This window comes from Epinephelus moara, chromosome 13 (assembly GCF_006386435.1).
Source record: "Epinephelus moara isolate mb chromosome 13, YSFRI_EMoa_1.0, whole genome shotgun sequence".
In the NCBI taxonomy this organism is placed as follows: Eukaryota; Metazoa; Chordata; class Actinopteri; order Perciformes; family Serranidae; genus Epinephelus; species Epinephelus moara.
In genome coordinates, this window is record NC_065518.1 from 15212185 (window position 1) to 15226990 (window position 14806).

The window sequence follows — 14806 nt, forward strand, 5'->3', positions numbered from 1 at the left end:
GGCCCAACCAGTTATTAGGTTTAGGGGGCAAACACTTTTTCACACAGGGCCATGCAGCTTTGGATTTTTTTCTTCCTCATTAATAAAACCCTTCATTTAAAAACTTCATTTTGTGTTTACTTGTGTTATCTTTGACTAATGTTTAAATTTGTTTGATGATCTGAAACATTTAAGTGCGGAAAACACGCAAAAAAGTAAGAAATCAGGAAGGGGGCAAACACTTTTTCACACCACTGTACATCACTATTTGTAATGCCATGCATATATTACTGCATTTATTTGAAACTAATTTGGTCGTTGACGTCTGGATTTGAGGTATTACACACTGGAGTGGAGCAGTTTTGCAGGCTGTGACGTACAGGTGTAGAGGCAGCTCTGCATATGGGCATACAGTGGGAGTTTAAGTTCAGGTGTGAATGAACGCAAACTACATTTTGTCTTGCTTTCAACCACATCATGTTCGCTCAGGCCCAACTCTCTCACAGTGGTAAACATTTTGGCTGCACTGGCTGCTCCAAACACAACAATCTGCTTGTATGATCAGTTTATTTTTAGAAATTCAGAATTTTATATTTTCGAAAACACAAATATTTTTACATACTAACCCAGACCTGGAAAATGCGAAAATCAAATTCTGTACTTCTCCATACTGCATAGGAACCCAGAGGTTTTAGTGCAGTGAAACAGTCTGTAATATCTGTCAGTGATCTGATATATGCAAAGAAATCTTGAGTTTTGATATCAGCCTCCCCAAAAGTGTAGGAACTCTCTGCTCATGTTAAAACAATAGCTGACAAGACTGGAACTTGTTCTAGGTATGATGGCTTCACTAGTCTGCCTTTCAGTTTGACTGAGGTTAGAACAAAGCTGCCTTCAAGTGCGCCTCAGTGTAGACAAAGGTAATGCTACCTAATGGACAGCCCTCATCCATCATCTCAGTCAATAGTGCTGTCAGCAGCTGAGGGAGATGTCACTGTGCTGTACAAGCAGGGGGAGACAAGAGACTGCGGTGCAGACATTTGCCCTTGTTAAAATCAACAAAGCAGTAACTGGTTGGAATTATAAAGATAGTAACGCCACTGAGGAATGTGTAGGCTGAACATGCAGTTTGTAAAACTGACTTTTTCACATAATTATTTAGCTGTAAGAAATGCCTGGACAGCATGAGTGTGTACATGGACTTCCTGTGTCTGATGGGAATGAGACTAACCTGCAGTAATTGGATTCTCCTGTCTTTTCTCCCAGTGTGCAGAGCAATGTGACACAACAGGGCAGGGTTAGATAGCACTGTTCGGCCCGGCTGGCACTTTGAGAAGCTTCAGTTGTGACTTTAGTGGCGTTTGCTGAAGGACTCACCCCCTCTCTACCTTCATTCCTTTAGACATACTTCAATGATAATATCCTCACCTTGATCCGGACGTTGGTAACAGGCGGGGCGACGCCGGAGCTGGAGGGGCTGCTGGCAGAGGAGAATGCATTACGGGGCGGCTACAGCACGCCACAGACACTGGCGAACAGGGACAGGTGTCGCGTGGCACAGCTGGCCTTGTACGACGGGCCCTTCGCCGACCTCGGGGTAAGTGACTGGTCTTGTCACCCAAGGGCTAAGCACATCTTTGTCTGCTTGTGTTGTGGGAGCCGACTTCGGTGAAAAGATTCAGACTAACAGGGGCGGCTGTGATTCAGAGCTGAGATGAGTAACAGGGATTGTATGTCCAAAAATAGGTGCGTTCTGTGACAGCGAAACCCAGAGTTTTAATCCAATCCAGTCATCCTCAAATAAGTTTATCATATTCATACATTATGACCATAGAGATACATTTTGTACAATTTAAAACTGAAAAAAGGATTTTTTTTTTTAAGGTAAATTATACATATTTGTGGTGGACAGTAATTGCAAAATGAATAAACTGAAATGTAAACAGGAATGTTGTAAATATATATGCGTAACGTGAGCTCCAGAGTTCAGAGCACTGTTATATGTTAAGCTGATAACTCCTCAACACTCTGGCAGCTTGTTCTCAGGATTATTAAAGAGGTAAACAAAGCTAATCAAGCTAGCTAACTTTCTGTATTTAGGTAATGCAGTTTATTCAAGAACACTGACCAGCTAAAACATTAAAACAACTGGCTGATCAAGCATCAGTGGGATGTGCTTGTACCCCAACGCCAGCGCCCTGGTGCCAGACACCACAGATTACCCCCAGCGGTCCTGTGTTCATGCCTTGACAGGTCAGAGCCAAGTCTGACCCAAGGAGGTCCCACTGTGCATTGGGGTACCAGCGCACCCACAAATACTTCTTCAGAATGGGATCTTAGGGATTTGGAGGCCAGGTAGATGCCTTGAGTTTTTGTCACATTCCTCAGGCCATTGGGGAGTGCTGCTGCCATTGGGGGGGGGGGGTACTTGATCTGCAGTGGTGTTTAGTTTAGTGGAGCGTGCCAAGTGGCATCCACATAAATATCAGGACCCAAGGTTTCCCAGCAGTGTAACAAAATGCTCAATGTCATTCACTTCACCAGCCTGTGGTTTTAATGTTTTGGCTGAAAAATATATCAGTGGGCCCTAATAAGGTATATGAGATGAGTCTTCCTAACACCACCAGATGATGACAGAAAAAAATACGTTTAAATGGCATATGAACTGCATTTAACAGGCCAGACAAACTCACTTGAGTCGCTTGCACGTCAAACCATATCTTTATAGTAGACTAGTCCATCGTATTTGACGCATTTTTACTAAAACAGTGGTTACTGTACTTCATGAGGAGGAGATCCTCAAATCATTTTTCAGACACGGCATTGCTGTTGTCAGCATATTTGATTATTTTTTCTATTTGCTCATTATGCAGATAATTGAAGAACTTATGTAATGCAAGTAACAACAAAATTGATTAGTAACTTTAATGTGATTATCAAATTAAGAACAGTAAAGTGTAACATTACTGCATTACTGACAAAGGTAATGTGTTTACAGTAACAGGTTTCACCCCACACTGGTAAGCTGGCACACAACCACGAACTACAAAGACACATTCTATGTTGCGGCACCCATTAGCTCACCTGGTAAAGTAGGCACCTCATGTACAAAGGCTCTGTCCATGCCGCAGCAGGCGTGGGCTCGATTCTGGCCAATAATACTCGTTACCTGGAGAGGTTCGAAAAAGATATACATTTCTTCTATGTTCCAAAACCAAAATCAAACCCTGTTAAGTTCAGGGTTAGCTAGCTAGCTACTTAAGATATAGCCTACTGAACGAAAGCTTGTCAAACCATCACAAGGGGTGGGGCTTAGTGAGAGGTCAATTAAAGGCAAAAAAGCCCTAAGAAATATCTTTAAAAAAAATAAATGTATGTAGCTGGTAAAAATAAAAAATACTCTGCCCCACGTATTTTGGCTATAACACGGATTTCTCTTTGCCCAGTGAGTGAATCAGCTGATTGCAGAATTTTTTAATGTTTTGAATGCTAGTGCGCGCAAGCCTTTAGAATATCAGAAGAGTTTGCACATGGCTTACAATGACAGGTACCAGTTAAACAATGATCAGTTCGGGACTCATTTTTTATGTTAGAGGTGTATTTAGTCAATGTTAAGGATTCGTACGATGTATCTTTATGTTTTTTGTCACTGTCTTGCAGGATGGTGGCTGTTATGGTGACCTGTTTTGTAAAGCCCTGAAAACATACAACATGTTGTGCTTTGGCATCTATCGGTTACGAGACGCACATCTAAACGCACAAAGCCAATGTACCAAACGGTGAGTACGGACCTAATGTGTCCTTGTATTTAGTAACAACAGTCACAAAAAAGCCTTTGTTCAAACCTATACTGAAATTTATAACTGGCCTTCCCTCTCTTCTCTAGGTACGTCATAACCAATCCACCATATGCGTTTGAGCTGGTGCCCTCAGACCTGATATTCTGCCTGATGCAGTTTGACCACAATGCGGGCCAGTCTCGAACCAGCCTCTCCCACTCTTCCCATTCGTCCCATTCCTCCAGCAAAAAGAGCTCCTCCGTCCACTCTATCCCAACCACCAACCGCACCAACCGCGCCAAAAGCAGGGACTCACGAGACAAACAAAAGTATGTGCCCCTCTAAAGCTCTCTGACTGTCTATGTCCGTGAACAGTGCCTGCCAACAGTTACTGTCCTGTGTGTCCTTTTGCAAACAGACTGTAATGTGTCTGGGTGTCGATGTGTGTATGTTTGTCTTGGAGTGTGTATGTGTGTGTTTCTTGTATGTCTTGCATTCAACAACCCCATGCAGTACAGAACAGTGTGGTGTGCCCCATGGCATAGGGGAAAGTGGGCAACCACAAAGGGCTTCTGTGTTTCCTGGGGGCAGCCAAACAGTAAGCTTTTTTGAAGATTCTTTCCATCCATTGGTTGTTACTGTGGTTCTCAGTCTTTCCATACTTGTACATTTTTTATGCCAAGGACTACAGTAAACTTTTACCAGGGCTGTAAGTAAATCTGTCACTCTTTAGTAGCTGGATAATGTTTTTTTTTTTCTTTCCTTGACATTTTGTCATGATGTAACATATTTGTTAAGTTTTATTTTAGACATCTATCCAAAACCCCTTTGCAGTCAAAAGCAAGATGGAACATTTTGTTTTTAGTGAACTTTGAGACACCTAACCAAAGGGCTTTGTGGATTGTTTTTACATCCAGGCTAAATTCTGTTGGTGTTATGATCCATGTTTTATTGAATATATTGTAAATGATAATTTGTTTTATTCAGATTTACCTAGTTTAGTTTTTCATTCTTAAAAATGTCAGCAGGCCTGTCACGATAACTACTTTTGATGGACGATACATGTCTCAAAAATAATTGCGATAAATTATATTATTGTCATTTGAGTTAGATGAACTTTTAGTTATTAAGAATATTCAGACATAGGAAATGGAATTTTAACACTTGTTAATATACCCAACAAAGTACTATATGAGATTGCACTACATTTATTGAAGTAGCCCAGATTTACTCAGTTTCAGACTTTACAAAAACAAGTGATGCCTCTCGCGGCTAATAGGCAAGCTTAGCAAAGCTTCAGAAACAACGCAGTCACCTCCATAGTATCACTGGTGTGCTGCCAGGGATTGATAGCCTGTGAGCCCAGCGGTTGGTTTGTGGTTTTATGGGGTGGTGGATGAAATTGTTGGAGGGTAAAACTACAAACGACAGACTTTTTGACTTGCTGCCAGGGTTACGCAAGCTAACAGCTGTCAGTTCTGTGCCTCTTCCACCTCAAGAGTGCAGCTGCAGGCTGACGCTAAGCTACACTGTGTCGTCTTATTTTTCTTCGAACTTGCGCAAGTAAGTGGGTTTGGAGAAAAGAGAGACTCGCTGTGTCAGAGTAATGTTTGGGTAACCCTGCTGTTAATTCTGACACCATGTTGGCTAAAATGTCACATTTTTATCCAAACAAAGATGTCTGGACACTCAATGGGCAATATCGAGGTCATGTCTGTATATCGTACGATGACTTGAGAATGTAATTATCGTGACAGGCTTAAATGTTAGTGCTGATTCTCCTTCAGTGCTCTTACCTGCACAAACAGGGCTAACTCCCAACAAGAAAACTCTCCCAGTTTGAGATGGTATCGTCTTCTTTAAAATGTGAAGGGCCCTGAAAGCAAAAGTATTTTTATGTGGAGGATTTTGGCCAACAGGATATGTACCCTCAGAGTAGGAATTGGCAAACATTTCCAGACCTTAAGTTTTACTAAAGACTGTGCTCTCTTGTGTGTGTTAATAACTGTCACCTCTGTGATGAAGGTCAGTGAGTGTATCCATCTTATAACATTCCAAGTTTTACTCCGATGAAACTTGTTTGTTTTGTTTAAATTAAAGCTGAACCTCATTGTACTTGAACTGCACTTTAAATTATATGTCTTTTAAAAGTTCACAGTATGTCTATGAAATACTGAACATCATCTCCTCTTAATGCCTTTTGATTTCCATTAACATTCAGATGCTACACTTAAATGTTATTTGCTGCCATGGAGTATTAATCATGTCAAGATATTTGCAAGTAGAAAATGTCACAGTTATTAATAAAGTTACACAACCGTTATGATTACATTGTGTTTACAAGTGAATGTCACATTTCAGTGTTATTTTGCATTTGTTAAACTTGTTGTCAAGCTATTTCAGTGACACTTTGGCTATCTAACAACATGGTTATTCTTATTTGGTGGACTACCAGTAATTATATCTTTACTAAGGACTGGATAATAAGCAACCACACGATTTCACTGCCCCAGTGTGTCCTGAAGGTCATGGTTCAGAGAAGCAAACAGAACTGCATCATCAGCAAAAAGGCAGATGCTTAGCCCTGAATTCAGTGCACAGGAAGATCTCCATTCCTCAGCTGCACCTGTATTTCCATGAAAACCACAAACAAAATTCATAGCATGCCTGATCCTTGGCCGAGCCTAGTGCAGAACAAGCTGAACTTATGATCGAAATTCAGACACAGCAAGGGTCTGAATTTAGCACCAGCTAACTGCCAAATGTGGATAAATTCTTGGCAGTGGTGTGTTTAAGTCAGGCCATCTGCCATTTTGGTGGACAGAGAAAAGGCTGAGCAGCAAGACATGCTGTAAGTGCTGTATAAAAGCAACACCATTGGCCGTAAAACGTATATATGTTAATTGACAGTTGAAATTCACTGAACTCTAACCAATAATAAGTGTACTGTATTGACTTCACTACCTCATGTCAATTTCGTCTGAGGGAATAGCCCATGGCACAGCAAGTGTGTGCCAGTCAAGCGTGAGTGATGGTGACTGGTGATTTGAGAAATTGGCAGTTAAGTTGTAATTGGTAGTAAATGTACAGTGTAGATTTCAGTTTGTCCATGAATAAACACTGCAGCTCCTTAACACCCAAGTTAAGTTCCCATGTCATGCTTCCCAACGTAGATGAGCTTGTTCATGCATGTGCGAGCATGTGTACTGTAGAGTACTACCCACCCCTAAAAAACAGGGCTCCCCCAAAAGCTAGTGTGTAATTCAAACACTGGAATTTACCAGTGATAGAACAAGTACTCCAATCTTTGAGTAAAACTACTGATACAGCAGTTTAAAAATTCCGTGCTACAACTTACAAGTAGCAGTCCTGCATTCAAAGTCGTACATAAGTTCTCATTATGCTAAATGGCAATTGAATAGCACATCATAAAAAATGTTACAAAATGTCATGAAAAAAATATCGTGGAGTACGTCATAAAAGACATAGCCCCCCCTGACCCTGCTACAGCAGGAGTGTTTGGAATGCTTCATCCACCAGCAACAGGCAGGACTCTGGGCCACTGGCAACTTATTTCCACAGACAACCCCAACACATCACCAAGAACCCTCACACTGAAATATTTTCTCTGAATGGAAACTGGCCTGCAAACTTCACTTGCCCTTGATAAGGATCAAACCCATGACCTCAGTCACTCCAAGCATTCGTCTAACATGCAGAGCAATTGGATCACACAGTTTCACTTTGTTTCTTAGAGGATTTCACTCTTTCTTTTAGACACCGACCTTCAAAATGTGAAATCTCTTGTCAAAGTATAGAATGTCATAAAAAAATCTTAGTATAGTATACCATAAAAAAGTCAAATTATAGTATACTATTAAGAATGTCTTAAAAATGTCATAAAAATACTTTTGAAAAGTCATACTATAGTATGTCACAGTAGTATGTCATTAAAAAAAGAAAATCCCACTCTGTCCTATGCAATGATTAGATTCACACAAACTTTAGCATAAAACCTCTTAAGAAAATATATATTTAAAACATGCTACAAAATTTAATACCTCATAAAATGGCAGTCAAAACTCTCCAATCCTTTTTAGGGGCCTTTATTGTCACAAAATTGACTAATCAACTTTGAATACTTTTTAAGCACCAATGATATTCTAGCCATGACTCTAAAGAGAGACGTTTTTGCAACTGAGGCTTTGGACATGGCCTTCAACCTCCCACAGGATGGAGGAAACATTTTTCTATTCAGACTGTGTGGAAAGGAACTAAAGCCTGGCATACAAAGTTCACCATTACTCTGGAACAGGTTTACCAGCTGTTTCTGGCAGCTCCCAACCTCCACTTCACAACCCTCACCACCAGCTAGTGACCAAGTGACAGCTCGGCTTCTCTCTCCACCTCAGCGTCTAAGACATACAGCACCCAACTGGATAATACGGCTTTAAAGTTGATCATCTATCTTTCGTCTAAGATGTTTTGGAACCATGTGCCCACCACTTACAAGTTTTGTGAAGGACTGTTTATGACAAGCACAGAAGTTCAACAACAAAGTACTACCTGGGTTTGGACGTTCCCAATAACCACCTCTAGGTTTCTTACCTCAGCTGTGAAGTCCTCCAGCAAAAATATGATCTTCAGTTGGTGGCATCTATAGCACCCGAACCAGAGACTCCAAAAAGGCTAGAAATTCCAAACTTCTGTTTTCTGTACAGACAAACACACAAAGAGAAGCCTGAGTTTTTATCTTTGAACGCAGTCATATGGAGGCAACCCTTTCACTGATGGACAAAATTACAACACAGCAGTTCTCATAGAGGTTCATGAGTATTCCCAAACCCACCTGGCACCTCTAATCTTGGGTAACTCCAGAAAAAGAGAGCATTTTGACTATGGTTGGAAGTGTAGGAACATGATTAAATTATATGGCCATTTCATTTTCCCATGCAGTAAAAAAATGTGACTGCTATTGTTATTAAGTATTATTGTTAATCTCTGTCTGTATTTTGATTACAAATACTAAACGGTTTCTACTACTGACACATTACGAGGATTTCACAGAATCTGTGGAGGTATGCATTCTCCAGGTACTTTCTAAAATATTGTTGCTATGACAAAATATTCAAATATTCTTTGATTGTTCATTCAAAAAAATGAACGAGCACATTACATTTTCACAGCTGCTGAGTGAACACTTCAAGCTTGCTATGGTTAGTAATTTGTTCCTCTATGAAATGAAAACATGTTCAGCTGCACATACATATACGTTGCAAATGTTACAGAAGTACGTTTATTTCTACATGAAGTTGCTTGTTTGTGCTGATCAAATTATGCAACACACTTGGTTGGTTAGCTGCATGCTGCTCACTGGAGTTCTTGATTACATCTAAAACATGGACGACATCCCTCCAATTGCTTTGGCAACAGGCATGGATACAACATGGCTGCTTGACACCTGCTACAGTGGCTCGATGCACAGTAATGGCACTAAAAGATTTTCTGACATGATACATGTTCTGTTTTTCATTATTTTTCGTTGAGCTGTTGGTCCCCCCCCCCCCCTTCTGTTTAACCTACCCCACATCCATGTGTAATGAGAGCATCTGCTGTTTCTATACCTCTGATCATTATGCTGTGCAGTCTCTGTTATTAATGGTCATCCTAGAATTTCCCATTTAGCTTACATTTAGTGTACTACTTTCTTTTTCTCAAAGTGCAACAAGGATGAGTAGAGTGGGCCAAGGTATGGAAGTGAATGATTATGCATGATGTTAAATAATGCATTGAACACGGTCATGTCCTTGCCGACATTTTGCCCTCTGAATGAAAGCCAAGTAGTTTAGTGTTTCCAAACGACTGCATCAGGACGGCATGGTTATGACCTGTGCAGTACATCTTGCTGTAGGTCTGACTGTAGAATGTGTGATTGCAACTGAATGGTTTGATGCTACTTCACTTTATTCTGTATCAAGTGGTGTTTGATGTTGTATTATTGGCAACGTGTATCTCCTGGCATATGTGTTAATGTACTGCAGCAGAACTGCCTTAAGTCATGTTGATGAAAATGCATGACTGTTGGGCATTGCCAAGTGGATGAATCACCAGCGATACGTTATGCCATACTATCCATTTTCTCCTATAAGAAAAGAAAGTTGCATCAAGCCACAAGCCTGAAGCCCCTCAAAAAGATAAAACCCTTGAAACTATTAACTTCTAATTTGGTATGATGAAGTATGAAAACAGATTGTTTTAACTGGTGACCTGCATGTCTGCTGACCCAACCCCGTCTCACTCCCAACTAGTCAAATTCTGACACTCGATCAGTGGCCCTCTGTGTCAGATACCGGCGCAACAAGGCACCCTTCAGTGACAGTATGAGACACAGCTGACAGTGGCATTTTTTTGACACTCCGAGCAACTTACATTGTATAATGTGCGAGAAAGTCCACATAAAGTGGGTGGGAGGTGAGGTGGATGGGTCAAATACATTTCAGACTTTTACTCAGGAGGCTGCTGTTTGTGTCCAGTGTAAAACAAGGGGTAAAGTGCTATTTGTTTAGCAACATGTCGGTGGAGATTCTCAGTCATCCAGCTCATGGTAATCATAAGTGCTATATCGTAGGCAACTGGACTTGCTTGCGTTTCTTGAAGACGTTTCGCCTCTCATCCAAGACTTTTACATGTAAAAGTCATCTACATTTACATCTAAAGGAGAAGGGACACTCTTTCAAGGACAACAATGTGCTCATCTTGGCCAGAGAAGAAAGATGGTTTGGTAGAGGCCTGAAAGAGGCCATCTACGTCAAACTGGTACGACCATCTTTAAACAGAGGAGGTGGCCTATGACACGACTGATCACCCACCTACAATGCAGTCTTGGGTTCCCTCCCTAGACGACCTCACACCCATTTACATCTGGTCCCATCTGACCCTAACGACACATATGATGGCAGGGCAGGTCAACGACTCCCATGTGACCTTAATAACTCTGAAGCTAAGAGCTCACATGTGACCCCAACGACTCTGTAAGGGTTCACACCCACACAGAGTTTAAAGCCTGCGACTCTGCACCAGTCATTTAGAACTGAAGAAACTTCTTGGATGGGGCATGAAACGTTTTCAAGAAACGCAAGCAAGTCCAGTTGCCTACAATATAGCACTTATGATTGCTATTTGTTTAAGTACAAAAGCGCACCTATGACATGTATGGATAAGTTGTGGCTCCTTGCAAAAGTTAGGCAGTGTAACTACTGTTCTTACGGCCTTCACACACAGTTGGTTTTTTTGTAAATGCATCATACGAAAACAAACGTTGCGCACAGAAACCTGATTCCGATGCGTTTTCTTGTTTTGTTGTGAAACTCGTGCCATTTACAGTGGCAATTTTACCTATATTAGTCAAATATAACAATAAAATGATGTTTGGCTGCCCTTCATTTTTACCAGTTACAGCTAACTACAGACTGAGAAAAATATGATTCAATTTACCATGCTGTTGAGAGGCTACCGCAGACAGTTGCTGATGAATTTTAAGGTGGAATGTCTTCTTGCATGTTACTCAATACATGAGTTGCCGTTATGAATTAATAAACATGACTTAACTGCCTATATGACAACTTTGACTATTCCATTTGTTTTCATTGTCTCTCTTGCATGACAAAAACTTTAGTGATGATTGGATCTTCAAGCGATTAAAAAAAACAAAAAAAAATGTAAATGAATTTCAATAGAATTGTCCAAACTGCAAATACTTATTTTCCCCACTTGGAGAAAAGTGGCGGAGCTTTGTTCCAGTGCTCTCCGGCAGCACTCACCCCTGTATCAAACCCAAAGTCAATTGAGTTATTTTAATAAGGCAGTGTGCGAGTATGTGTCGCATCCTACGCTAGTGACATGACGTTACATTACAGACATACCTATTTTAAGCCAAACTTTGGTGTTTTTTCTTAGCCTAACCTAGAAATGAAGTTTATTTTGAAGCGACATAATGCATGTAAGAAGTGTAGACGTACACGCTGTCCCTGAGCTTCTAAAAACTGACACTGGAGCCACAGATCAAGCGTTGCTATTTGACGAGTTGGGAGTGAGAATGAGTTGGCTAACCCAACAAAACAGCATGCTTCAGTGACAGTATGGTTTATATAAATGAAGCATTTTTGGCAATGAGGTGAGTAACCTATAAGGTTAAAACTGGGACACTGAACGACACTTACCTGCCATTATAAAAAAAAAAAAATTATCTTGGGGATTTTTTTTAATCATGTCAGAATTTCTTTCCATGAAATCATTTAAAGGAGTATTTTTTTTAAATATACAATGTCCTCCCTATGTTCTGTGTGCACTTGAAAAACAAACACTGAAACTGTGATTAACGTTCCTGTAGCATTAACTGTCTGATGTCCCTCCTCTTTGTCTCTATATGATTTTGGCTCCTTCTCAGAAAAGACATGGTTTACAGATGAGCCAGAGAATACCCACCTGAGGACCATACAGATCAAGCCTGTGAATACGCTTGCCATCAACCAAGTCAGTCAGTGTAAATCCACAAGCAGCTTGATCCCACCCATCAGAGAAGCAGAAGACGAGTGCTGAGCTCCGGACCCGCGCTGACACCTGGACGCTCCCAGAAGACTCATCGTGTAGGTGTCAGACTGGGATTTGGGTTATCTTCTCATCTGCAAACATAAATCAATCGACATGAGATGAGACGGACACAAACTGCTTTCCTCATTCACCTCTGCAGCACGCTTACCTTACAGGCAGATTTAGGATCATACATGTAAAATACATGAAGACAATCACAGTCAAATGTTGCAGCCACTCAACTATTAGTTTGCACAGCGAATCTTTAGTTGTGACCAGACTCCATGACTTTTTTGTTCCATTTTGGGGAATGAGGGTCACTTGAAGGAGAACGGCAATTTAAAAAAAAGACTACCGCTACTAAAAAGAGGTGATTACTATAACTGGATCAAGTTTTGCAATTGTAAAAGTTGCCTTTTTAGCTGTTGATGAACAACTACTACTACTACTACTACTACTACTGCATTTACTTTACCCAGTGTTGCAGAGTTACTCTGTACAGTATGTTAAAATGTGTATTTTACATCCAGCTGCGATCCCACCACAATGGCATTGTTAGTGACTGACTCTCAGTGATTCCTTTGCCATTTGGAGCTAATTCACAACATTTGTGACAGTTAAGACGGCCAGCGTCCATGTGTAAATGGCATTTGGCTCCAGCCTTATCTCTATCCATTTATATTTGTCTTATCTTTGCCTTTTTGAGTCGTTTGTTATAACTGTTTTAATGTTGCTGTATGGTTGCAATGTCCAAAACCCCAGAAATCGTATTAAGTAAAGCTTTTAAGTAACTGCAGAATTTCTCCAGGGGTAAAATGTAAGGAATATTATTCTTTTCTTCTGTTCTTTTTTTTTTTTTTTTAAATAGCCAAATATGATAGAGCTGTTTTGTTGTTGACATTAGAATATATCCAAAAGTCTCACACAGTTCATGATATCAGAGATACTCATTTACTTAAGACACAATAAACAGCAAAGCTAAATGCTGTGGTATAGCATGGCTCATTATGATAAGTCTATAGTTGAATGTAAAAGCCACATATCGCATAAAGTGGGCATATGTAAGTCCTCCTTTGGCTGTAAGCACTGCCTGACACAGGATTGTCTTGGAGGCCATTACGCACTTACATGTACTCCATGACCAATCTTAATGCCATAATCAGACATGGTTTTTTTGTAGATACACAATAAACAGCTCTATCATAAAAAAGTTATTTTGGCTATTTAAGTGTTCGGATAGATTATTTTCTGTCCATTACATATCTGACGAATTCATAAAACAAACACATCCAATGAAGCACAGATCATTTGTTTCGTTTTGTACATGCATGAGTCCAGAACGCAGAGTTAAGTGTGGTTTATTAATCTTGTCTTGTCTTATTTAAATTACAAACTATATTGGCACTGTTGTCACTTTACTTCACAATCAATAAAGGGGGAAAAAAAGTTAAAAGAAACAACGACGCAAGCTTATTCCACAGAGGACTCATGTTGAATGTGAACAGAGAGAGGTTGTGACATTTTTACTGGCACAGAGAACATCCAAACCATCCAACCCTCAGTGCCAGTAATGTGCCAGGCAGTGCTGAAGCCAACGGAGGACTCCAGAAGACCCACTGCTGCGAAAAGAGGCTTCTAGTTTAGCTGAATTTAAGCAAGTTTGCTTTTGCTGTGAGACTGAGAAATGTACTTTCCTCTTTGCTCAAAGACCATTCTTTTTAAAACAAGTCTTTTTATTTCTTGATATGAGGTGGTACTTCCCTGGAGATAACTAGAACTGTAGTAAATAATTTGAAGTCTTAAAACTATTTTTCATTGATCCATCGTCAACAGCAGAGCCTGATTCATTTTATGTACTCTTCAAAGAAATCTGTAAAGCTTAATGTAAAATATTTCTTTCTAGTGTGTTCTTGTTTGACAGTACCTGTGGGGTTGAGAGACATTCAGCATTGCAGTCTAGTTTGTATTATTTCTGTGAATTTCTTTTTAGCACATTGACTTGTGGATACAATGACAGTGCTAAGTTGATATTTCTGACTATGTCATAATACCCAATAATTAATACAGTTTATTGTCTTGTACAAATAGGCTTGTACATAAATTGTACATGATTTCATTTTGTATTTTCACAAATTAAAAGCTGATGTATTGTGTTCTACATGATGTTGTGGGATTTATTTTCTCAGATGTTTCTAGGAAGCTGATGTACCTGAATGTTTGGACATGAGGCTCAGCACAGAAAATGTTACTAAAACATATTTTACACGTCTAAATATCAAAGAGAGACTATGTATATATGCAGCCTTCTTCTTTGATGATGACATGAAGTACTCTGTGATTTCCAGACTGATCATGTGACACTGGACACCTCGGTGCACCCTCTGGATAATGGCTGATAAAAACGCTCTCCACATTCTCACCTTGGGGATGGAGAAGGCCCATCATGTTGCCTGTTAACG

General features: G+C 40.2%; 1 protein-coding gene across 9 annotated transcripts in view; it reads left to right on the forward strand.

Annotated features, from left to right (window-relative positions):
* The window catches only part of LOC126399873 (calcium-activated potassium channel subunit alpha-1), a 150164-nt gene extending 135680 nt beyond the window's left edge, over nucleotides 1-14484 (forward strand). For 5 of the 9 annotated variants that reach the window (XM_050060190.1, XM_050060185.1, XM_050060187.1 and 2 more), the window contains 4 exons: nucleotides 1382-1576; nucleotides 3640-3758; nucleotides 3866-4087; nucleotides 12205-14484. In XM_050060190.1, coding sequence (XP_049916147.1) covers nucleotides 1382-1576; nucleotides 3640-3758; nucleotides 3866-4087; nucleotides 12205-12226 — 558 coding nt within the window. In that variant the 3' untranslated portion in view covers nucleotides 12227-14484. Of the gene's footprint in view, nucleotides 1-1381; nucleotides 1577-3639; nucleotides 3759-3865; nucleotides 4088-7271; nucleotides 7274-9478; nucleotides 9508-12204 lie in introns of all 9 variants that reach the window. The other 4 variants (XM_050060192.1, XM_050060189.1, XM_050060194.1 and 1 more) reach the window with 2 other exon arrangements.
* Nucleotides 14485-14806: the final 322 nt, after the last annotated feature.